The following is a 24,217-nucleotide window of genomic DNA, read 5'->3' as shown; positions in this document are numbered from 1 at the left end:
AAGGAAAAAAAGTTATACTGCAGTTCAAATTTTTTGTAAACTTTGAAACAGACAACAAATTTGAGGTAAGACTAGGAACATGTAGGACTGATTTAAGAGAGAGATCCTTGCTTAGGTCACCCACCCCCTTTCCAGAGATGGTAGAGAGAGACCCATTAGCTACTCTCATCTTATCCTGGCCAGACAACAAATGATACGAAGAAAATAAGGAGGACATATGTGTCATATGGTCAGTGGCTCCGGAATCAATCACCCAAGAGGTAGAATTAATGGAACTAGTTGCTCTAAATGCAGAGGTTGTACCTGATTTGGCAAGAGAGGTGGAAGCTAAAGGATTCTTCTTCAGACGGGCTAATGCCCAGCTGAGAACCTCTACCTCACTAGTTGTGAAGCCCAAAGTACTTGGTCTAGAGGAGTCGGTAGCCTGCCTTGTGGTGGAAGAGGACACTGTCTGAGTACTCTGTGAGTTGTCACTACTGTTGTTGGTGGCAAGATTCCCACTTGCTGTGTGGCCCTTATGTTGCCTATTGTCCTTTCTCAGAGCAGCTGGCTTCAGATGAGGGTACAAGACCCAACATTTCTCCTTGTGTTTCTCACCACCACAATGGGTACACTTGAAGGACTTCTTGTCTGAAAATCTATTTCCCTTAGTGGAGACTAGGGCTGAATGTTCTCCGGATAGTTCTGTGGACTGTGTCTGGGAGTCAACTTGCATCTCCTTTCTCCTTACTTCTTCATTCCTCACCAGGTAGTAGGTATGGTAAAGCTCAGGTAATTCATCTCTCCCTAGAATCTATAACCTTATACCTTCATTTACAGGGTCTAGACCCGCTAGAAACTTGAAGGCTCTGCTCTCCTCAATCTGCTTGTCATGCCTCTCCTTATCCTTGGCATTTTCCCAATCCAAAATCAAGTGATGATCAAGCTCTTCCCAAAGGCCTTCCAGTGTTGCAAAGTATGTTGCCACGAACATGTCTCCTTGCCTTAAGGCTGAAATATCTTGGTTCAGCCTGTAGATTCTAGCATTGTTCTTTTTCTGGCCGTATGTTTCCTTTGTACATGTTCCTTCTAGGTACTCAGAGGCAACATCTGATCCAAGGTGGAAAGAAGCTATGAATGAAGAGATGAAAGCCCTAATGAAAGCAAGAACTTGGGAATTAGTAGACCTGCCAGAGGGGAAGGGCACTGTTGGGTGCAAGTGGGTATTTACAGTAAAGCACAGGGAGGATGGGTCAATCGAGAGGTACAAAGCCAGACTTGTAGCAAAGGGATTTACTCAAAATGAAGGAATTGACTACAAAGAAACCTTTGCCCCAGTAGCAAAGCTCAACAAAATCCGGGTTCTTTTGTCACTAGCAGCAAATTTCTCATGAGAACTTCATCAACTGAATGTGAAAAATGCGTTCCTAAGTGGTGATCTTCATGAAGAGGTATTCATGGAACCTCCACTAGGCTATGATGTTGGCAAGAAGGTGTGTAAACTAAGGAAAGCATTATATGGTTTGAAGTAGTCTCCCCGGGCATGGTTCGAGAGACTTTGTATGGCCATGAAGAAAGTGGGGTACACTCAGAGTGGTGCAAATCATACCTTGTTTACAAGGAGACAAGATAGCAAACTTACGACACTCATTATTTATGTCGATGATATGGTGATTAACGGTAATGACTTGCAAGAGATAAAGAGACTGAAGGAGTTCCTAGTTTCAGAATTTGAGATCAAAGACTTGGGAAATCTGAGATATTTTCTTGGGATTGAAGTTGCTAGATCAAGAGAAGAAATCTACATATCTTAGCGGAAATATGTGCTACATCTCCTAGAGGAAACAGGCATGATGGGATGCAAGCCAGTAAACACTCCAATAGAACAGAACCATGGCCTACAAGAATCAATGGGTGAGGACTACTGTGATAGATAGAGATACCAAAAATTGGTAGAAAAGCTGATATACTTATCCCTTACTCAGCCAGATATTGCCTATGTAGTGCATGTTGTCAGTCAATTCATGCACTCACCAAAGATCCCACACACGAGAGCAGTTGAAAGAATTCTCAAGTACTTGAAAACTTGCCCAGGGAAGGGAATTCTATTCGGAAAAAACAATAAACTTGAAATTGAAGCCTACACTGATGCAGATTGGGCTGGGTCTATTGGAGACAGAAAATCAACCTCAGGTTACTGTACATTTGTGGGAGGAAACCTAGTCACATGGCGCAGTAAGAAGCAAAATGTAGTGGCCAGACCAAGTGCAGAAGCGAAATATCGAGCTATGGCCCACGGGGTTGCTGAACTCTTATGGCTCAGAACTCTTCTTAATGAACTTGGCATTAAGGCTGAAGGTCCTCTCAGGCTGTAATGTGACAATAAAGCTGCCATCAACATTGCCAACAATCCCGTGCAGCACGACAGGACAAAACATATTGAGATTGATCGACACTTGGTTAGAGAGAGAATTGTCTCGGGAGAACTCTGTGTGCCTTATACTCCATCTGAGATGCAAATTGCAAATGTATTGACTAAAGGGCTGGCAGCAACAAAGTTCAGGGACATACTTGGCAAGCTAAACATGATTGATATCCATTCTTAGCTTGAGGGGGAGTGTTGGATTGAAGTATATTTATGTATGCGTGTTCGGCTGATAAGAGTTCTTATTAGCCTATACTTAAGTTTAAGTTATCTTGTACTAGGCCTGTGTTAATGGGCCTAAGCTTGTTTAATGTTTTATGTTGTCTGGGTGTCCCATCACTAATCAGGGGCATTCCAGTAATTCCTTGTATCATTGTACTACATTCTAATATAAATAACAGTATTGTCGATTGAGCTATTCAGTTCGACATTCACAGTATTTCAGAGGTCTTCTCTTCTCTACTACTTCGAATACAACTCCTAAGCTCACACAAGATATACCATTGACTAAACAATCAGAAAGTTGGTCACTTGGTTTCACAAAAGGTAGCCAAATTTCTCCACTTGTGATTCTCTCCTAGATAAAATATACATCCACCTCCATATGTTTAGTACAATCATACTGAACTAGATTATTAGCAAATGTATATCCTCTGTAAGGAGAGTATCCTGGGGCCTGATGGCTTTTTGAGTTATTTTTATGTTCATGGTTGGGAGATAATCAAGAAGGATGTGTTTAGGCCATTCTCTTTTTCTTTCAAGGAGGTGGTTTTCCCACCAGTTACACTTCCTTTTATCACCTTGATCCCAAAGTGCCAGAGCCCTGAATCTTTCTCAGATTTTAGACCAAGAAGTTAGGTTATTTCTATTACAAAATTTTTCGAGGCTAACCACTCTGAGTATAACTAATTTAATCCCCAAAATCATTTTGGAGGAGCAAGTGGATTTGTAAAAGTAAGGAGAATATTTGATAACGTCACTCTGATGCAAGAGCTTGTTTTTGACATTGATAGAAAGTTGATTGGTGGTAATGTGATTCTCAAGCTTGATATGGTGAAGGCATATAATTGTATGTGATGGCAGTTCCTGGTGTAGGTTCTTAGTCAGTTTGATTTCAACAAGATTGGGTTACTCTTGCCTCAAAGATCTTAAATAATTGCTGGTTTTCTATTATATGGAATGGTACAGTTACAGGCTACTACAAATCTTCGTGGACTGCAAACTTGATTACTAATGATCCCAATCTGCAATATTCTAGTAAAAGGAGATCCCTATGATCAATTACTCTCTTTATGCCAATGATACCATTATTTCCACATGAGGAACCAGGTATGCCTTGACTTGAATCATGAATTTTTTTTTTTAAATGTTACCCACGAGATTCAGGTCAAGAAATAAACATAAACAAAAGCAGATTTCATATGTCTAGTAAAGCTTCTAATTCCAGGTTTGTTCATAGTGTGACAGGGTTTGTTCATAAGAGAATGCCTTTCACATATCTTGGGGTTCCTATTATGAAGGGGAAGATGAAGTGTGCTTATTTCAATAGTTGAAAAAATCCAGAACAAGGGGGCTAGTTGGGAGGGTCGTTATTTGCCTCATGGTGGAAAGCTTGTTCTTATTAGGCATGCTCTTAATAGTATGCCAATTCATGTTCCTGCTGCTGTGGCACTTCCCAAGGGGGTGATAAGAAGAGTGGAGCACATTTTGGCTAACCTCTTGTTGAGAACTAAGAAATAGAAAGAATGCATCACTGAGTTTCCTGGAAGAATATTTGCCTTCCTATTGATGAAGGGAATTTCCATGTAAGAAGTGTTGAGGTGTCAGTCATGTTTTCAGACTTAAAGCACTTTGGACGGGGTTGTTTGAACAGCACGTTTAAGATAAGTTTTTCCAATCCAAATATCTCAAAAATAGAATTTCTACATCACCTTGAAGCCTTCCAGGGGTAGCAAGATCTGGAGTGATAATTTCAGTTATATTGACAAGCTTGTTTCATTCTAATTGGCTGGTGAGTGTCGGTAATATCTCATTACGGTTGGATAGGTGACTATACTTAGGGCCTCTCACTGATTTTGCATCCACTGTGGAAGATGTGGATGTAAATTTAAGAATCAAATTGCTCCTGTTGCTATTGCCAACAGGGCTCTGAAATGGCTTAAAACAATCTCCTAAAGCCTCGTTTGAGAGATTATATAAAGCAATGAGAAGTGTAGGATACAAAGTGGTGCTGACCACACTTTGTTTTAGAAAAGAAAGGATTAGATCAATGCTTTAACTGTATATGTTGATGAAATGGTGCTTACTAGAAATGACTCGAAGGAGATTCAAAGGTTGAAAAACTTCTTAGCCTCAGAATTTAAGATTAAGGACTTGGGTCAGTTAAGGCACTTCCTTGAATAGAGGTGATGAGGTCTAGTGAAGGAATCTACATATGTCAATGGGAAAATACATTGGACCTATTGCAAGAAATAAGGAAACTTGGAAGCAAAAAAAAAAATGAAACACCACTGAACAAAACCATGGATTATAGGAGGCCCCGATATTGCACATGCAAAGCATGTTGTAAGTCAATTCATGCATGCTCCTAGAGTTGCTCATGTGAAAGCTACTGAAATAATTCTCAAATATCTCAAGTCAAGACATGTCCAAGAAAAGTATTCAAGAAACATGATAAATTTGACATAAGAACATAATCAATAATGATTGGGTAGGATCTATAGGGGACAGGAGATCTACCGCTTGGTATTGTATATTTGTTGGTAGGAAACTTGAAATTTGGAGAACCAAGAAACTAACGCTGAGTATAGGGCCATGGCTCATTGAGTAACTAAGTTATTATGGAATTCGATTCCATTAAGAGAATTGGGGATGGGGATTTCACCTCCTCTAAAGTTGTATTGTAATAACCAAGCAGAAACTAACATGGCTAACTATCCAGTTCAGCATAATAGAACCAGGCATATGGAGATTGTTAGACACTTTGTTAGAGAAAAGATGGTAGTTGGAGATTTGTGCATTCCATACACTGTAGATGTGCTCGCAAATGGGTTATCTAAGGCGAGGTTCATGAACTGTAATGCAAGTTAGGCATTGATAGATACCTATCCTCAGCTTGAAGGGAAGTGTTGTAAGGAATAATAATAATATGGGACTGGGCCTTTTCTTTTAAGTTTCTGTTATATATGTTTGGTTCTTATTGGGTAAATGTCTGCATACAACTAATCCAAAAAACTGACTCTAGCAAGTATAGCAGTTCCATTAAGGAAGCATAATTCCCTCATAAGGAAAGAGAGTACAAAAAAGAAAATTTGTGTTTAACAAAAGAATCCCCTATCCAAAGATTTTCTCAAAAGTCTCTCTATCCCATGTCTTCAATCTGTCCTTTATGAATTTTCTTGAAGAATCTCACACCTTTCCATCTATATTCTTCTTCCACCACACTGTTACCACCTTTCCAAACCCCGGATGCCCAAACCACATATTTTCAAATCTGAAATGTGTTGGGCACAACAACAATATTAATAATTGTCAGAATGCTACAGTGTGTTCGGCTGATAGGGTCTCCTATTAGCCCATTCTTATGTTAATTTTATCTTGTAAATGGGCCTTTGCTAATGGGCCTAATCCTGTTTATGTTTTAAGTATTCTGGTTGTTCCATTACTAATCAGGGGTATACCAGTAATTTTATTGTACTTTATACTTCACTTATATTTAAATAAAGGCCTGGTCGACTGCTAACTCAGTTCGACATTCTCTGCATCTAAGAAGTTCATCTTCTTCTTTACTACTTCAAGTTCAGCTTCTTAGTTTACATGGTATCAGAGCATTAGCTCCATCCTGGTTTCAACCGGTGCACTATCTTCTCTTGCTGCCTTCCTTCATCTTCTCCTTTCTTTCTGGGTTGCTGCAGTGAAGACCTAGGAGTGTAAGGGAACTCAGCAAGTTTGAACCTAGGGTTTCTCTTGGTTGTAGGACTCAAGGGAAGTAAGACCCAGAAGTAGATGTCCTACTAGTTTTTTAGCAAGTAGTAGCTATTTGGCTACTAAGAGAGGTCTGTACAAGACAGACCTAGTTGAGGATTGATTCCAGCAGTCCTAGCACTAGCCGAAAGGGGGAGGGCTTCCTCTACAGTTACAACTCTGGTGCTCCAGCCAGATTTGTGCAGAAAAGTGGTAAAGGCATAGCCTCCTCTACAGTTGCAGCTTCGGTGCATCAGCAAGACCTTTACAGAACTGAGGCGACTTCAGTTACAGATCATTTCCAGGTCGGTTATCAGCCCTTCTTCTGGTTCAGTTACAGACCTTCATTTGCTACTGTACCCGAACTGGTTTAGTCTTAACCTTCATCAGCACTACTTCAGTTCTGTGAACTGGTTCAGTTACAGACCTTCATTTGCTACTGTACCCGAACTGGTTTAGTCTTAAAGTGAAACCTATCCGGTGTGCTACCAGCATTGTGAACCCTGTGACCACTTTGGCCAGCCCTAACCAGAACCACCTACAGCACTGTGAACAGACTCTTTGACCGAAGTAAGGATGTCATCACTTTCTGGTGAAGTTTCTTCTAGAGATAATAGATCTGTTACAAGGTCCTCAAACCTGTAGAACCCTAATCTGCATAGCTTGCAGATTACAAGTGTGCTATTGGATGAGTATAACTTTAGAGAATGGTCAGTCTCAGCAAGACTGTTCATTACCTCTCGTGACCTCACAGGCTATTTGGATGGAGACAAAAAGGAACAAGAAATCAGCAGCCCTGAATACACTGTGTGGCGCAAGGAAAATGCCACAGTCATGTCTTGGTTGCTGGCCTCCATGACTCCTCGGGTGGCCAGAACTGTTCATCACTTCCCTACAGCCACAAAAATCTGGGAAAAAGTATCTAAGACATATGACCAAAAGAAGAACAATGCCAGAATCTACAGGCTGAACCAAGACATTGCAGCCCTAAGGCAAGGAGACATGTCTGTGGCAACATACTTTGCAACACTGGAAGGCCTCTGGGAAGAGCTTGGCCATCACTTGATATTGGATTGGGAAAATGCAAAGGATAAGGAGAGGCATGACAAGCAGATTGAGGAGGGCAGAGCCTTCAAGTTCCTAGCAGGCTTAGACCCTATATATGAAGGTGTAAGGTCACAGATTCTAGGGAGAGACGAATTATCTGAAATTCATCATGTTTAATATCTGGTGAGGAATGAAGAAATAAGGAGAAAGGAGATGCAAATTGATTCCCAGACACAAGCAATAGAACTATCTGGAGAACATTCAGCTTTAGTCTCCACTAAGGGAAACAGATTTTCAGACAAGAAGACCCTCAAGTGTACCCATTGTGCTGGTGAGAAACATACAAAGGAGAAATATTGGGTATTGTACCCTCATCTGAAGCCAGCTGCTCTGAGAAAGGACAAAAGGCAAAATAAGGTCCATACGGCAAGTGAGAATCTTGCCACCAACAGCAGTAGTGACATCTCACAGAGTACTCAGCCAGTGTCTTCCTCCACCACAAAGCAGGTTGCTGATTCTGCCGAACCAAGTACCTTGGGCTTTACAGCTAGTGAGGTAGAGGTTCTCAGCCGGGCATTAGCCCGTCTAAAGAACAATCCTTTAGCTTCCACCTCTCTTGTCAAATCAGGTACAACCTCTGCATTTAGTGCAACTAGTTCCATTAATTCTAGCTCTTGGGTGATTGACTCAGGGGCCACTGACCATATCACACACATGTCCTCATTGTTCTCTTAATATCATTTGTTGTCTGGCCAGGATAAGATGAGAGTAGCTGATGGGTCACTCTCCACCATCTCGGGAAAGGGAGTGGTTGACCTAAGCAAGGATCTCTCTCTTAAATCAGTCTTACATGTTCCTAGTCTTACATCAAATCTGTTGTCTATTTCAAAGCTTACAAGAAACTTGAACTGCAGTATAACTTTTTTTCCCTCTCACTGTGTCTTCCAGGACAGATTAACAAGGAGAACGATTGGGAGTGGTCGTGAGTATGAGGGCCTCTACTATTTTGATGCGGATGTCATCTCAGCACTGCAAGCTTCTGCTACAACTAGTCCAGAAAGTGTGGAGTCAAGAGCTAGGCTGCACTTGTGGCATGCTAGGCTAGGTCACTTGTCCTTTCCTTCTTTAGTTATGTTGTTTCCCGATTTATGTAAGGGAATTCCGAGTCAAAGTTTAGTTTGTGATGTGTGTCAGATGTCAAAACAATGCAGATCAATGTATCCAATTTCTAGTAATGAAATACAAGCCTCTTTTGATTTGGTCCATTCTGATGTTTGGGGTCCTTCACCCATTGTTTCCATTGATGGCTTCCGTTATTTTATCAGTTTTATTGACCATCATTCTCGGTGCACTTGGATTTATCTGTTAAAAGGACGTGAAGAAGTTCCATGGATAACTATGATGTTTTGCAAGATGATTGAAACACAATTCGGGAAGAAGATTAAACAATTCCATTCAGACAATGCAGCTGAATACTTTGAAAGATCCCTGAACTCATTCATGGAAGACGAAGGCATGTTACATTAGTCATCATGTGCTTACACCCCTCAGCAAAATGGAGTTGCTGAGCGCAAGATCAGGCACCTAATGGAAACAGCTCGAGCTTTACTTTTCCAGCACAATGTGCCCAAGCAATATTGGTCTCAAGCTGTCCTCACTGCATTATACCTGATAAATCGGATGCCATCTAAGGTGCTGGGTATGAAGACCCCCTTCTAGATTTTCCTCTTCCCCCACGGGTTTTTTGATGTACATGCTTCATACATGTGAAGGATCCAAAGAAAACCAAGCTAGATCCTAAGGCTACAAAGGGAATATTTTTGGGGTACTCTCCTACACAAAAGGGGTATAAATGTTATGATCCTGTCTCCAAGAAAAAATATGTAACCAGAGATGTAGTTTTTTTTGAGTCTCAACCATATTTCCAGTCTTCCCAGAATCCTCTTCAGGGGAAGACTAGTGGAATGGAAGAGGATTCTCAATCTCCCTTCTTTTTTGTTCCCCTTTCATCAACTTCCACCCCCTCCTTCATCACCTAGCTGTAACATTCCGGGTCAACCTAGTGAGACTCCAGCTTCAGCTAATGTTTCTGATGACTCCAGCAGGCAAGAGAAAGAGATACTCACATACAGTAGAAGGAAATGGGCCCTCAGCCTTATGATTGCAACCAGTTGGACTCAGATCAATCTTTCTCTGCAATCCAAGGTATTTCTGACTCTCTCAATTCAGATTTGGATCTTCCTATTGCTCTCCGTAAGCCTGTTCGTTCTTGTACCACTCGGCATTCCATAGCTGATTATGTCTCTTACTCACATTTATCACTTGCCTATCATTCCTTTGTGTCTGCTCTTTCCTCTATATGTGTCCCTTCCAGATATTCAGAGGCGGTATCTGATCCAAGATGGAAAGAAGCCATGAATGAAGAAATGAAAGCCCTAATGAAAGCAAGAACGTGGGAATTGGTGGACCTACCAGAAGGGAAAGCCACTGTTGGGTGCAAGTGGGTATTCACAGTAAAGCACAGGGAAGACGGGTCAATTAAAAGATACAAGGCCAAACTTGTGGCAAAGGGATTTACACAAAAGGAAAGAATTGACTACAAGGAAACCTTTGCCCTGATAGCAAAGCTCAACACAATCAGGGTTCTACTGTCATTAGCTACAAAATTCTCTTGGGAACTCCATCAGCTGGATGTGAAGAATGCTTTCCTAAATGGTGATCTACATGAAGAGGTATTCATGGAACCCCCACCTGGATATAATGTTGGAAAGAAGGTGTTTAAATTAAGGAAAGCTTTGTATGGCTTGAAGCAATCTCCCCGGGCATGGTTTGAGAGACTTTGTACAGCCATGAAAAAAGTGGGGTACACTCGGAGCAGTGCGGATCATACATTATTTACAAGGAGGCAAGATGGAAAACTTACAGCTCTCATTGTTTATGTGGATGATATGGTGATTACTGGAAATGATGTGAAAGAGATGAAAAGGCTGAAGGAGTTCTTAGCTTCAGAATTTGAGATCAAGGACCTGGGAAATCTGAGATATTTTCTCGGGATTGAAGTTGCTAGATCAAGAGAAGGAATCTACAAATGTCAACAAAAATATGTGCCAGATCTCCTAGAAGAAACAAGCATGATGGGGTGCAGGCCAGCAAACACACCAACAGAACTGAACCATGGATTACAAGAATCAATGGGTGAGGAATACTGTGATAAGGAAAGGTACCAAAATTTGGTAGGAAAACTAATATACTTATCCCTCACTAGGCCAGACATTGCCTATGCAGTGCATGTTGTCAGTCAATTCATGCGCTCACCAAAGACTCCTCATATGAGAGCAGTGGAAAAATTCTCAGATACTTGAAAACTTGCCCAGGGAAAGGAATTCTATTCAAGAAGAACAGTAGACTTGAAAGCCTACACTGATGCTGATTGGGCTGGGTCTGTTGGAGATATAAAATCAACCTCAGGTTACTGTACATTCTTGGGAGGAAACCTAATTACATGGCGCAGTAAGAAGCAGAATGTTGTGGCTAGATCAAATGCAGAAGCTGAATACCGAGCTATGGCACATGGGGTGGCTGAACTCTTATGGCTCAGAACTCTCCTTAATGAGCTTGGTATCAAGACTGAAGGTCCTCTCAAGTTGTATTGTGATAATAAAGCAGCTATCAACATTGCCAACAATCCCGTGCAACATGACAGGAAAAAACATATTGAAATTGATCGACACTTTGTCAGAGAAAGAATTGTTTCAGGGGAACTCTGTGTGCCTTATACTCCATCAGAAATGCAGATTGCAGATGTATTAACAAAAGGGCTGGAAACTACAAAGTTCAAGGACATACTTGGCAAGCTGAACATGATTGATATCCATGTTTAGCTTGAGGGGGAGTGTTAGAATGCTAGAGTGTGTTCGGATGATAGGGTCTCCTATTAGCCCATTGTTATGTTAATTTTATCTTGTAACTGGGCCTTTTCTAATGGGCCTAACCCTGTTTATGTTTTAAGTATTCTGGTTGTCCCATTAATAATCAGGGGTATACCAGTAATTTAATTGTACTTTATACTTCACTTATATTTAAATAAAGGCCTGGTCGACTGCTAACTCAGTTCGACATTCTCTACATCTAAGAAGTTCATCTTCTTCTTTACTACTTTGAGTTCAGCTTCTTAGTTTACAATAATAAGGGTAAAATACTTTGTAGAGGAGATGGGCCAAATGGCCCATAGGCTGTCATTCTATGTTATGATTATGTTTTCCTCTGTAATGGGCCTTATTCTGGGCCCATACTCTTATATACTCTGTTTTTGTAATTTCTTGCCCACCCAAGGGCCTCTCTGTAATAATTCAAAGATTAACTTAATAAAATGTTTTAGAGTGTTAGACGGAGGTTTAGTTCGAACCTCTCACTCTCTAACTCTCATTACCACCAGCTCTCTCTCTCACATCTTCTTAATCTTCTCTTGTTTGTTTTCTAGTTTTACATCTAATCTCAAGCAGTTCTATACTTCAAGAGGACTGTTTTCAACTTGGTATTAGAGCAGGCCAGAGCTTGGCATGACCCTCATGTGGTTCTAATCCAGCCGATTGCATGAGGATGTTCTAGGGTTGGAAGTTTAAAATCATTCGCCTGGTTCTTGGAGGTCACTGGAGGGTGCCCAAGTCTCTACCCGCTTGGAGAATAGTTCGGTGACTAGGAAGAATTAGAGAGAAAGATGTTCGGCCTGATTTGAAGCGCAAATCAGAGATTCACATACTATAAGTTACCACAGTTATTGCTGGGTTATTTTCTTTGCTTGGGAGGGTTGTTAAAGTCCTCGAAAACCCTCTTCATTCTGCCCTACTGTTCGGCTGTTGCTGGACTGATTCAACTCAGAGATTTCTGGGTTATTTTGGGGAGCAGTTCGGCTGTTGTTGGACTGTCAAGTTGCTGAAACTGGTTTGGACTCAGTGGTATTAGTCTCTAATTCAGCCCAGCCTTTTCTTGGACCTATACGAAATACTATTGAAGTGGTTTCTACTAGTTATCAGTAGGGTGTTAACTACGGCACACAGAGTGTTTGTTAAAAGGCCTCTTAAGGACTGTGGACTGTTATTTCTTCTCCTTGGGACAACGGTTGTTGGGGACCTGGAATACTTTGTGTTTGGAGGTCTGCTAGTTGCCCCTTGAAGGCTGAAATAGTATTTCTTCTTCTAGAAAGAGCTGCCACCGAGCTTGGCTGTCATGGTTGTCAAGACTGAACTGATTTTGTGAGCTGTGTGATGTTGCCGATTCAGCTCAAACCAAGTTCATCAAGAATCCCTGCACTTTGAGAAACTTATTAAAACCCTAATTGGAACCTTTTCTTGATGGACTTCTCAGACCATGAAAGCAAAAGTGCTGCTGAATATGGACAGACTTTGAGAACCCCAGCCGATTCTATGTTGGCTATAACTACAGTTAAACTTGATGGGACCAACTACTTGGCATGGTCACAATCAGTGAAAATCCATATTTGTAGCAGAGGAAAATAGGGGTTTGTTTCTGGGAGCAAGAAAGCTCCCCCAGAGGACGATCCATCTTATGAGAGAGGGATGCAAGAGAACTACACAGTGATTGGGTGGCTTGTGAATTCAATGCAGCGACAGATTAGTCAACACTATCTTTGGATGAACTCGGCTAAGGAAATCTGGGATAGTGTTGCAGAAACCGACTCCCAGAAATTGAATGTTGCCAGAGCCTATAAACTGAGTGATGTGAAGAATCTAAGACAGGGGGAGAAATCCCTTGCGGCATACTTCTCAACCCTGAAATATTTATGGCAAAAGATTGATCCGATAGAGGCTGTAACATGGGATACCCCCAAAGATGCTAAAACATACAGGAAACTAGTTGAAAGGAACAGGGTCTTTGAGTTCCTAACTGGGCTAAATCATGAATATAAAATCACAAAGCAGAACATTTTGTCCAAGGAAAGTGTTTCATTGTCGCAAACATATGCTTTGGTCAGCAGTGAAAAGAGTAGAAGACAAGTACAAGTTCAAGGAGTTGGCATCAATGACCATTTTGCAAATATGGGGGTTAAACCCAAAGGGGTTATAGGGGCTCCCAGTGGCACCAGAAAGAAGGAGGTGGTCTATAAATATTGCAAGAATCCAAAACACACCAAGGACAAGTGCTGGAAATTGCATCCCAGTCTTGTCCCTATTCGGTTCCAGAAAAAAAAATGATAGTAGAAAGACAGGGAGCGCAAATGCAGCCATGGGTACAGATACAGAAGTTGAGTCTGCCTGTGCACAGTTGACAGCCATGAAAGCTGAGTATGAGAAGTTTGGAAAGATGATCAGCCATCTTGAAGGTGTAATTTCATCATCCAACCCTTCTGAAAATTCAGCCACCACCGCATTTGCTCACTCAGGTATAAGAGCTTCTGCTAACCATGCATCCGCCTCAGGTAATCCTAAGACCCCTTGGATCATAGACTCAGGTGCTTCTGATCACAAGACCAACCTTTCCACTCTGTTTGTTTCGTATGATTTGCTTCCTGGTCGAGACAAAATCACCTTAGCTGATGGTTCTCTTGCCTCTATTTCTACAACGGAACTGTCAAGGCTACAGACTCCTTACTCTTATCTTCCACTCTTCATTTACCTAAATTAAATACCAATTTATTATCTAAGTAGCTTGACCAAGTCATTGAATTGTTCTGTAACCTTTTTCCCTTCTCACAGTGTGTTTCAGGACCTGGAGTCTCGAAAGGTGATTGGGAGTGGCCATGAAGCAAATGGAATATACTTGCTCGACATTCCTGGCCAATGCATTGATCATCCCAAGAATGCTGCCTTTGGTTCTACTTCTTCAGAGTCTGTCAGTCGAATTATGTTGAGTCATTTTCGGTTGGGTCATTTACCTTTTTCTGCTTTAAGTCATTTACTTCCCAAATTGTTTAAGGGAGTCAGTGTGTCCAGTCTCAATTGTGATTCATGTCAGTTGTCAAAGCATTGTTGAAACAATTACCCTGTGAGCAATAAAATATCTTCTTTTCCTTTTCATATTGTGCACTATGATGTGTAGGGACCTTACCACTTATCTTCTATGGGGGGCTACAGATATTTCATCCTATTTATTGATGACTTTTCTAGATTCACTTGGATATACCTAATGAAATCCCGTGATGAAGTCCCAAGACTTGTGAGGCAATTTCATGAGCTTGTTTTAACTCAATTTGATAGCAGAATTAACATTTTCAGATCTGACAATGCAAAAGAGTATTTTGAGAAGAGTTTATCCTTGTATCTCTCTGACATGGGGATTATTCACCAAAGCTCCTGTGTTAGAACCCCTAAACAAAATGGAGTTGCTGAAAGGAAAAATAGACATATTGTTGAAGTTGCAAGGAGCCTTTTGTTTTCCTCACATGTTCCCACAAGATTTTGGGGTGATGTTGTTCTTACTGCTACCTATCTCATAAACCATATGCCATCCAAGGTTTTAGGGTTTAAATCCCCCTTCAGTCTTCTTCATCCAGACAAGGATCTCTTCCCAATTCTAAGTGCCTAGAGACATAAGTTTAAACCAAAAACCCACAAATGCATCTTCATTTGTTACTCCCCCACACAAAAGGGTTATTGTTGTTTTGATCCAAAGGCTGGAACTCGACATGTCTCTATAGATGTTATCTTTGATGAGCTTTCTCTTTTTTATGGTTCCTCTCAGGAAAGACATTGTCAACAGGGGGAGAGTCTGTCACAAGTATTTGCTCTTCCTCTTCCTGTCCCAGTTGAGTCACTTGACAAGCCTATATCCTCACCAAATGAATCAAAGGAGGATCAGTCACTTCATTCCTCTTGCCCTAGTGCCCCTATTTCTTTACCTCCTTGTCCTACCCATAATCGCAAAGTGTATCAAAGGCAAAGATCCAGGAATGAGCAAGTTGTTTCCCTTGCACCAAATGAGACTCATACATTCCCAATCACAGATGAGATAACAGGTACTGCTTCAGCCTCTTTGGAACCATCTTTCCCAGATCTTGATGTCCCCATTGTTGTTAGGAAAGGAAAGCGGAAGTGCACTGCACACTGCATTTCTAAGCACCTTTCTTATGATCTACTTTCTCCTTCATACTTTGCCTACCTCTCTTCAGTTGCTTCTAACCCCATTCCTAGGTCTGTGTCAGAAGCTCTTGGGATTCCAGAATGGAGAGATGCCATGAAGTCTGAAATGGATGCTCTACACAAAAGTGATACTTGGGAGGTGGTGGATTTGCCTGAAGGGAAGGACCCTGTTGGGTGCAAGTGGGTCTTTACAATTAAATACAAGGCTGATGGGACTATTGAGAGGTACAAGGCCAGACTTGTTGCAAAAGGCTACACATAGACATATGGGATTGACTACTTGGAGACCTTTGCCCCTGTTGCCAAGATGACATCTGTGAGGGTTCTGTTATCTCTGGCAACTCACTTTGATTGGGCTCTTTATCAGTTGGATGTAAAGAATGCATTTCTGAATAGTGACTTACATGAGGAGGTCTACATGTGTCTCCCTCCAGGAATGTATGGGAAAGATATGCAAGGAAAGGTATGCAAAATGAAGAAATCACTTTATGGCCTCAAACAGTCTCCTAGAGCTTGGTTTGAGAAATTTAGAGTTGCACTTAAATTCGGCTATGTTCAGACATAATCAGATCATACTCTCTTTGTGAAGAAAAGTGGATCTCTAGCAGTGTATCTCATTGTGTATGTTGATGACATTATAGTGACTGGTGATGATGCCTCAGGCATTCGGGCCCTTAAGTCTTTCCTCCGTACAGAATTTGAGATTAAGGATCTGGGGGAGTTGAGATACTTCAAGTTGATAGATCCAAGGATGGGATTCTTATTTTCCAAAGGAAATATGTCCTTGATTTGCTGTCTAAAACTGGAAAAATGGGTGCTAGACCAGTTGCAACTCCCATTGATATGAGTCACAAACTTTCAGCTTCAGATGGAACATTGTTGAAAGACAAAGGGGTCTTTCAGAGACTTCTTGGGAAGCTCTTGTACCTGTGCATGACTAGGCCAAATATTGCGTATGTTGTCAGTTGTATTAGCCAGTTCATGCATGCTCCTAGAGATACTCATATGGCAGCAGCAGAACGAATTTTGTGCTATCTGAAAGGCTCTCCAGGAAAAGGAATTCTATTTACCAAACATGGTCATCTGAAACTTGAAGCCTGTACCGATGCTGATTGGGCTGGAAATATTGATGATAGAAGATCTACTTCAGGGTATTGCAGTTTGGTGGCTGGTAATGTTATCTCTTGGAGGAGTAAGAAACAATCAGTTGTGGCCCGATCCTCCGCCGAAGCAGAGTATAGAACCATGGCACATGGAGTCTCTGAATTGTTGGGGCTAAGGTCCTTAATGGAAGAACTTGGGATTGATAATGACAAACCCATGATGTTGTACTGTGATAATCAGGCTGCCATCAACATTGCTCACAACCCAATACAACATGATAGAACCAAACATATTAAGGTTGATAGACACTTTATTCGAGAAAGAGTCTCTTCCGGTGAAGTATGTCTTCGATTCATTACTTCTGAAGGACAATTGATAGATTTCCTCACCAAAGGTATTTCCAAGGCAAAGCTTCAACATGACACTGGCAAGCTGGGCATGGTTAACATCTATGCTCAGCTTGAGGGGGAGTGTAGAGGAGATGAGCCGAATGGCCCATAGGCTGTCATTCTATGTTATGTTTATGTTTTCCTCTGTAATGGGCCTTATTCTGGACCCATACTCTTATATACTCTGTTTTTGTAATTTCTTGCCCACCCAAGGGCCTCTCTGTAATAATTCAAAGATTAACTTAATAAAATGTTTTAGAGTGTTAGAGGGAAGTTTAGTTCGAACCTCTCACTCTCTAACTCTCATTGTCGCCAGCTCTCTCTCTCTCTCTCATTTTCTTAATCTTCTCTTGTTTGTTTTCTGGTTTTGCATCTAATCTCAAGCAGCTCTATACTTCAAGAGGACCGTTTTCAACTTACTTAAATGTAACCCTAGGTTTTGTGAAATGGACTAAGTAATACCCACTGGTCTCAATAATCCCTTAAAGTACCCCTAGGTTTTTGAAAAATTGGGCAACACCTTTATCTCTTGACAGAATAGCAAAAATGTCTTTTTCCCCCTATTCCTTTTTTTTTTTTTAATTTAAAAAACATGACCAAGCACTGGCTTTACCCATTTCAGGGCTCATCTGTAAAATTTCCAAAGAGAAATCTACCCACCATAAATCTAAATCTACCAACTAAATCTTTCAGGTTTATAGTCTGTGTCATCATGAGATTTCATGGTAACCTCTCAAGATTGACAAGATTTAAACCTTGAAATGGATCTAAAGTAATCCAAAAATAAAAAATGACTCCACTTGAAATATCTACTGTAACATAGACACTTTCATACACTGGCACATTGGTCTCGACCACCACATGGTTCCAGGTATATTCCTCAAGGCATGAAATCATTGCCTTGAGTGTCATCCTCCTTGCATTGTTCCAATAAACAATGACCCAATCAATGCTTCTGAAGGGTCCATTTGTTTGATCCAGTAGAACAATGCTGACCCCTTTATTTTCTTCCAATGTTGACACTACTCAGCCCATCCTTGACAAACTTGAAAGGAATGAAGGCACCCCCAAGAAAAAAGGTGTTTGAGAAATAAAGCTGCATTTAGTCTTGAGCCACAATTCCTATGTAGTCCATGTAACAATTTATGATTTTGCTCTGTCTTAAACCAGGCAGCTTTTTATATAAATTCAGGTGTTACTGAAGCCGGTGGCTTTCTTGTAGCAAAATACTCACACTGAGTATGTGCTCCAAACACAAAATCCCAAAACAATGAACTTCAAGGAAACCCAGATTTTAAGATCAGAGATCAATTATAGATAGAAATTTAGGTCTTCAATTCACAACGAAACCATGGTGAAGCCATATTTCGCCCCAATAGGGGAATCACAGAAATCCAATAACAGTATCTTCTTTGAGTTGGAATACAGGCACCAACAAGATTGAAGACATGAAGATAGTTGTTAGGCATCAAGAACAATGGCTATTCACCTTTCCCTTTTCTTGTTCTTGCAGGTTCAGCATACTTACACAATCCGTAGACACTTTTTTCTACCTTGTTGTTTGCAATGGCTGAAAACAAATTATGGAATTTATGTGAAACACAGAGAATGAAACAAAGAAATAACAAAAATAGACATAACAGAGAAAAAGAAATAGAAACGAACCCTCTGCAACTTGTAAAATCTGAAATCCCCACTTAAGTGGAAACAGAGCTGAGGACTTGGGATCAAATCCTTGAAAAGTTGTCACCACGGGGTATGGAGATGGAATTTGTTGGTTTGGGGATCAAATCAGCTTGTAAAATGGGAAAAATCACTGAAATCCCCACTTCAGTGAAAGTAAAGCTGAGGACTTGACCTCAGTGCCACCGGGCAACGCATGGATACTTCTGGCAAGGAATACTGTTTTTTGTGACAGTGGATAAAACCATTTTGATAAATAAGGTTGGTGATGAGGGGAAATGGGGCTTTTAAAATATTATTACAGTCACGTGCTATCACAGGTGAACATAATGTAACAGAGTGCTAACGGAAGGCTGCGTTCATCCTATTATCAGAAAAACTGAAGGTACCTTAAGGGATTATTGAAACCATAGGGTATTACTTAATCCATTTCACAAAACCTGGGGGTATTTTAAGTATTTTACTCTATTAATAAACTAAGTGATAAGTGGGAATAAATGTAGTGCATAAATGAGATTCTCAATATTTGTAATTATGTACTACATAAAAATTTCCCCTATGAAAGCTAAACAGAAAGAAAAAAAGGAAAAATATTTGCACAAATGTACACATGATACCATGTAACACAAACAACAATAAAACCATAAAACCATCAACTCTGAAGATAGATTTAATTACACAGACAACAAATGATCACACCAAAAAGGAGTGACTTGGTACAAATAGAAGGATCTAAAAGAGCAAGGGAAATATCAGAGTAAGTATGGGAAGAAGTGATAAGGAATGATCTGATGACTTGCAATTTAACAATAAACATGGATCTTGATAGAGCACAATGGCAAAACAGTACTAGCATAGCCAGCCCTAAATAATTAGGACTAACATAGAGTTGAGTTTGAGTTTCTCATTTGTTAATCAAGTAGTTGTTTCAAACCAGGGAAAAAAGTCTTAAACAAAAGTGTGCATTCTTCAATCTCCCTATGCAACAATAGACCTTTCAAAGTTGGGTGCCATATAATTTCCCACTTCAGACAACCTATCCTCCTAATGTCAGACAAAAAAAGAACTGTCCCCATATTTATGGGGAACATCCACAGGAGATTAAATAAAAGAAGAGAAGCAACCACCTTCACTAGATCTTGCTGCATGAATAGATAGTAAATGTGTTAGAAATGCCAAATGACACAATAATATCTGCTCATTAAATTTACAAATTTCCATAACATCTTTCTAATGAAGTGTAAGAAAAGCTTTCAATTCAAAAGTTTTTAGTTATACATGGTTTAAAATGTCCCTAAATTTCCTAATATTTCCACACATTTCCATTTCCATGGGTAGTGACACAAAATTTTACTGGAACCGACATATTCCCCAGTCGACATTTCCACTGACACTAAAAGAAAAGAATCATGAGATAGAACGTTACCTGAGGAAGTGGCAGTACCACAACTATATCAAGTAAAAAGTAGCCTACAAGGTAATGGAGAGCAATTGTCTTCGGATCATCAACTAATTCACCAGCACCCACAACTCTAGATTCAGGAGCAACATAAGCAAGCCTAAACTGAAAAAAAAGGAAGAAAAAATGTTATATATAAGATTTGAACTGTCTCCCACAAAAGTTAATGAATTGAAAAAAGATATTTCTTCATTACACTTCCGTTGACATGGAAAGCCAACTTTAAGACAGATGTACTAGATATGCATTAATACACCAAAAAAAGAATCAGGATCTGCTTGCATACACTTGGCACAAGCTCCTTTTTATCAAAATAATAAAATAACATATTTACCAACAGAGATAAGATAAAATCATAAAAAGTATGAAAGGACAAATTATCTTATGCAAAAGGAGTTACGTACAACCCACACGAAAAACTAAAAAAAATGCAAAAGTATCATTGAGACTTTAGAAAACAATCTGACACAACAAAAAACCCTACTGTTCTATGCAAAAGCAATTAGGTACAACCCACAAGAAAAAAAAAAACTAAAAGAAAACTGAAACTACCATCAGGAGCTTAGAAAAAAAAATATGACAAAACAAAAAAGTTCTATCTAAAGTTATAGATGCAATTTCACCTACCAATATTATTATTTTGTTGTGCTAATACAAATAAAGATAATGAGAATATCATAGCATTCTTGCACTGCAACTCCCAACCAACAAAAATATGCAAGTGAAAAAAAGAAGACAGGCAAAAGAAAAAGTACCCTAGTCCACCTCAGTTTGGTTTTAACCTATAGCCCAGTTACTGGACAGATAGACCAAAGTCATCTGAAATCTGTAGTATTATTGTTTTAGTTGGTGAACCAACAGACCCAATAGATGCTATAAACATAAATCAATCATAATGGAATGGAACTGAATTTCACAATGCAATAAGCAAGGGACCATGGTATTTCAATGACATGGAATCTTATTCTGGATTGGATAGTTTCTCATCCAGAGAGTTTTTTCTGACATTGTCATTAAGGATAATGAAGTGATATTTTTCATACAACTGGTTGATAATAAATTTTTGGTCTATTCTTGAGAGTTTTTATTAATGATAATAAAGTGTTTTTTTCTGTTTCTTTCTTCTTTTGAACTTATTGCATACAATTGGGTGAGATGGACATGTTACTTGAAGACACTATTATTGAATTTTTCCATCACCAATAATTTTTTTTTAATTTACTATGAAAGAATATATGAATATGTGGAAATCAAAACTACTAAGAAAGGATCTTAGAATCTGCTAAAAAATGCAAAGATCTAAGAGAGTAGCTTACCTGAAGTAGCATGTGCAATAAGTAAACAAAATCAGTCAAACTTCTAAGAACCACAAGTGTTTTCGTCATGGGCCAATTAAGAACTATGCATTTGTACTCCTAGGAAAAAAATAGAATTAAAATTAATAGAAAAGAAGAGCAAATATAATGTACCTGCACAAATATAACATGGAAAAAAACATGGTCCAAGTTTTCTATTTTATGGGAAAACGATACTTCAAAAAATGCAAATATTTGCGGGAAACTTTGTAGGAAATTTTGAAATGGCATTACCAATTTGATGGTATTAGAGTCAACAGTACAAGGGCACTTTGGTCATTTGACTATTTTGTCTGGGTTTAAGTTGTGTCCCATACTTAATGAAGGACAGATTTGTCTTTTGCAGTCTAATACAAAGAGTATAAATATAAGGTAGGTTGGATGAGAGGGATTGACTTTTCCTCTTCTCAGACCAAACCCTTTCTTCTTCTCCTCTCTTCTTTCTATTATTCTTCTTCTTTCCTTCTTACTTATCTTAGACCTAGGACTGTACTAGTGTTTTTTTTCTTTCCTTCCACCTGGGAACACCATATCAGAACTTCTTTTTGAAATAACTCCCAAACTAATTGGAGGATCGATAAGGGACCAAAAAGTGGTCATTTTTCCTTATTGGAGGTAACTATGCCTCCAGCTGCTGTGGTATTGATCATTGTGGTGGTTTGCTAGAACTCTCTAATCGATGACTCGAAGAGGGCTGGTGGTGGACAGGTGTGAACAGAATCCTCAAGTCGGCTGATAGTGTAGCGTCTTCTTTCTCTTTTGGACTGGATTTCATCCATGTGGCAGTGTTTATTGATAGGTATGCGTATGGACTGTTTATATCTCTGTTTATGTCTGAATATGTGTGGTATGAAAAATCCCTTTTCCTCATTTGAAAAACCCTTCCTGAAAGTTCCCATCAATGGGATTAAAGACAAAACCAATATGGGTATGAATTAAGAATCCAACAATAAGATTGGCTAGCGGAAAGCTCATTTTCATCCATCACTTAAACTGGTCCAAACGGAGAGTTTCATGCAGAGTGCAGTGTCGAAGTAGAAAATTTGATCTCTAAGTGGTGATTAGTCAACCACCTCTTTACCCAAACAACTTTTTACCAAGCGTGCCTGGAATCCGAACTCAATCTGCTGATCGGTCAAATGGCTGAAGGCGAAGTGGGGTGGTCCATGTGAAAGCCGATTAGAACAGGGGATTTCTGGTAACTTGGTTTGAGAAAGGACCGCCGCCGCCGCCGGAAGTTACAACGGCAACGGTGATTTAGTTTGAGCAACAAAAAAAGGGAGATGCTGGGGTGCAAGGAGAACGAGGCGATTGAAGGGATGGGAGATCCATCATATGAATGGCCGAACCATGCAGGAAGGTTGGGTGAAATTTCAAAAATTTCTTTACTCCCATTTGGAAATCCTATTCCCAATTTAGAAAACTGCATTTTCAAGTTCGTTCTTGTAACCAAACCGGACCAAATCTAAAACCAAAATAAGGGAGGGATATACCTGATACGGAACCCAAGCAAAAATGCTCCACCCAACGTAGGTGTTCACGCCCAAAGAGTGTACCAAATCCTTGTTAGACAGTTGCATGCCCTTAGCTTCAATCAAAATTGATGTACTTTATGAGTTTATTGTAAATGAATAAAAGTGCATATTTGATTCATGTGCCCTTGGTATGTTTCTGTGTAATACCCTTAAACTGGACACTTATTGAGACTCGTGTTAGTTTAGAGTGTTCACAGCCAGTGGGTCGGTCTGGGGAGACCTATCCTGACAAGGCTGACACTGTGGTGCCACCAAGTCGGTTGGGGTGGCTTGTCTCAGCTACCGGGGTGAGACCATAGGCACATACAGTGTGGGATTAATTGAATCTTTGAACTGGACCAGATTTCCAGTATTGCCCTGGACTTTGGAGATTGATGGGCAAAACTGGAAAGTTACACCCGACCCCTAGACTCGATTATGATAATACACTAGGTGTCGGATTGGTCTGTCTTTCATGTACCAATCAGAAGATCCTTAGTGGGGGTCAAAACCTGGGTATGTTGGGACAATCCAAGAATTCATCTGAGTGGGTGATCATAGTGACAGGATCAACCCCTTTGTCGGACAAAGGTAATGATCGGGGATGTGCTCTCACTGTTGGAAACCAAGACTGTCGGCAGCCGATTTCAACCGTTGAAATTTGTTTTGCAAAGTATATTTTATATGAAATATAAAATTATATATATTATGGTTTCTAAAATGTTTGCAAAAGGGTTTTAATTCCCGGGATCCATATAAGTGGAGATTGCAACACTGTTCCTTGCAACCGAGGGAGAGGTCCTCTCTTGTCGGGCAGTGTATGATCATTATGGGCTGAGAGGTTAAGTGTAAGACCATTGAGGATAATACCTGATAGGCTAATCTTGCATCTGCCCACAGTCCCTGGGTGTTACAAGGTGGCTTGGCCCAGGGACCACTTAGGGTAAGTGTTGGGCCCATAGAGCCCATTCGATGGGTTTCAGGGGGTGCACTGTCTTTAACAGTGTATTCGACCAGGCGTTGTAACAAAGGTTTGGCCGAACCCATGTGGCTGATGTGTAGATCAATGCTTGGGTCCCACGCCATACAAGGAAGCCCAACTGGGCAGCAGTTATGAAGGTTAAGTGAGCACATAAGCTTAATGGGCCTAAAGCCCATTTCGAACTGGGCTATTTATTTAGTTAATTAAAGGGACGAATTCTG

At 40.2% G+C, this 24,217-nt stretch overlaps 1 protein-coding gene across 3 annotated transcripts in view; it reads right to left on the bottom strand.

Annotated features, from left to right (window-relative positions):
* LOC148855465 (putative cyclic nucleotide-gated ion channel 20, chloroplastic) overlaps positions 1 to 24,217 on the bottom strand; it is a 162,102-nt gene that overhangs the window by 100,237 nt on the left and 37,648 nt on the right. For all 3 annotated transcript variants that reach the window (XM_088982291.1, XM_088982292.1, XM_088982293.1), the window contains 2 exons: positions 21,462 to 21,560; positions 20,113 to 20,250 (listed from right to left, as the gene is read on the bottom strand). In XM_088982291.1, the coding sequence (XP_088838417.1) occupies positions 20,113 to 20,250; positions 21,462 to 21,560 (237 nt within the window). The remainder of the gene's footprint in view (positions 1 to 20,112; positions 20,251 to 21,461; positions 21,561 to 24,217) is intronic.

The sequence above is a fragment of the Nelumbo lutea genome, chromosome 4, assembly GCF_056320005.1.
Source record: "Nelumbo lutea isolate HS-2025 chromosome 4, American lotus-T2T, whole genome shotgun sequence".
Lineage (NCBI taxonomy): Eukaryota > Viridiplantae > Streptophyta > Magnoliopsida > Proteales > Nelumbonaceae > Nelumbo > Nelumbo lutea.
Note: the sequence above shows the minus strand (reverse complement) of the source record. Positions and strands in the feature narration are given on the sequence as shown.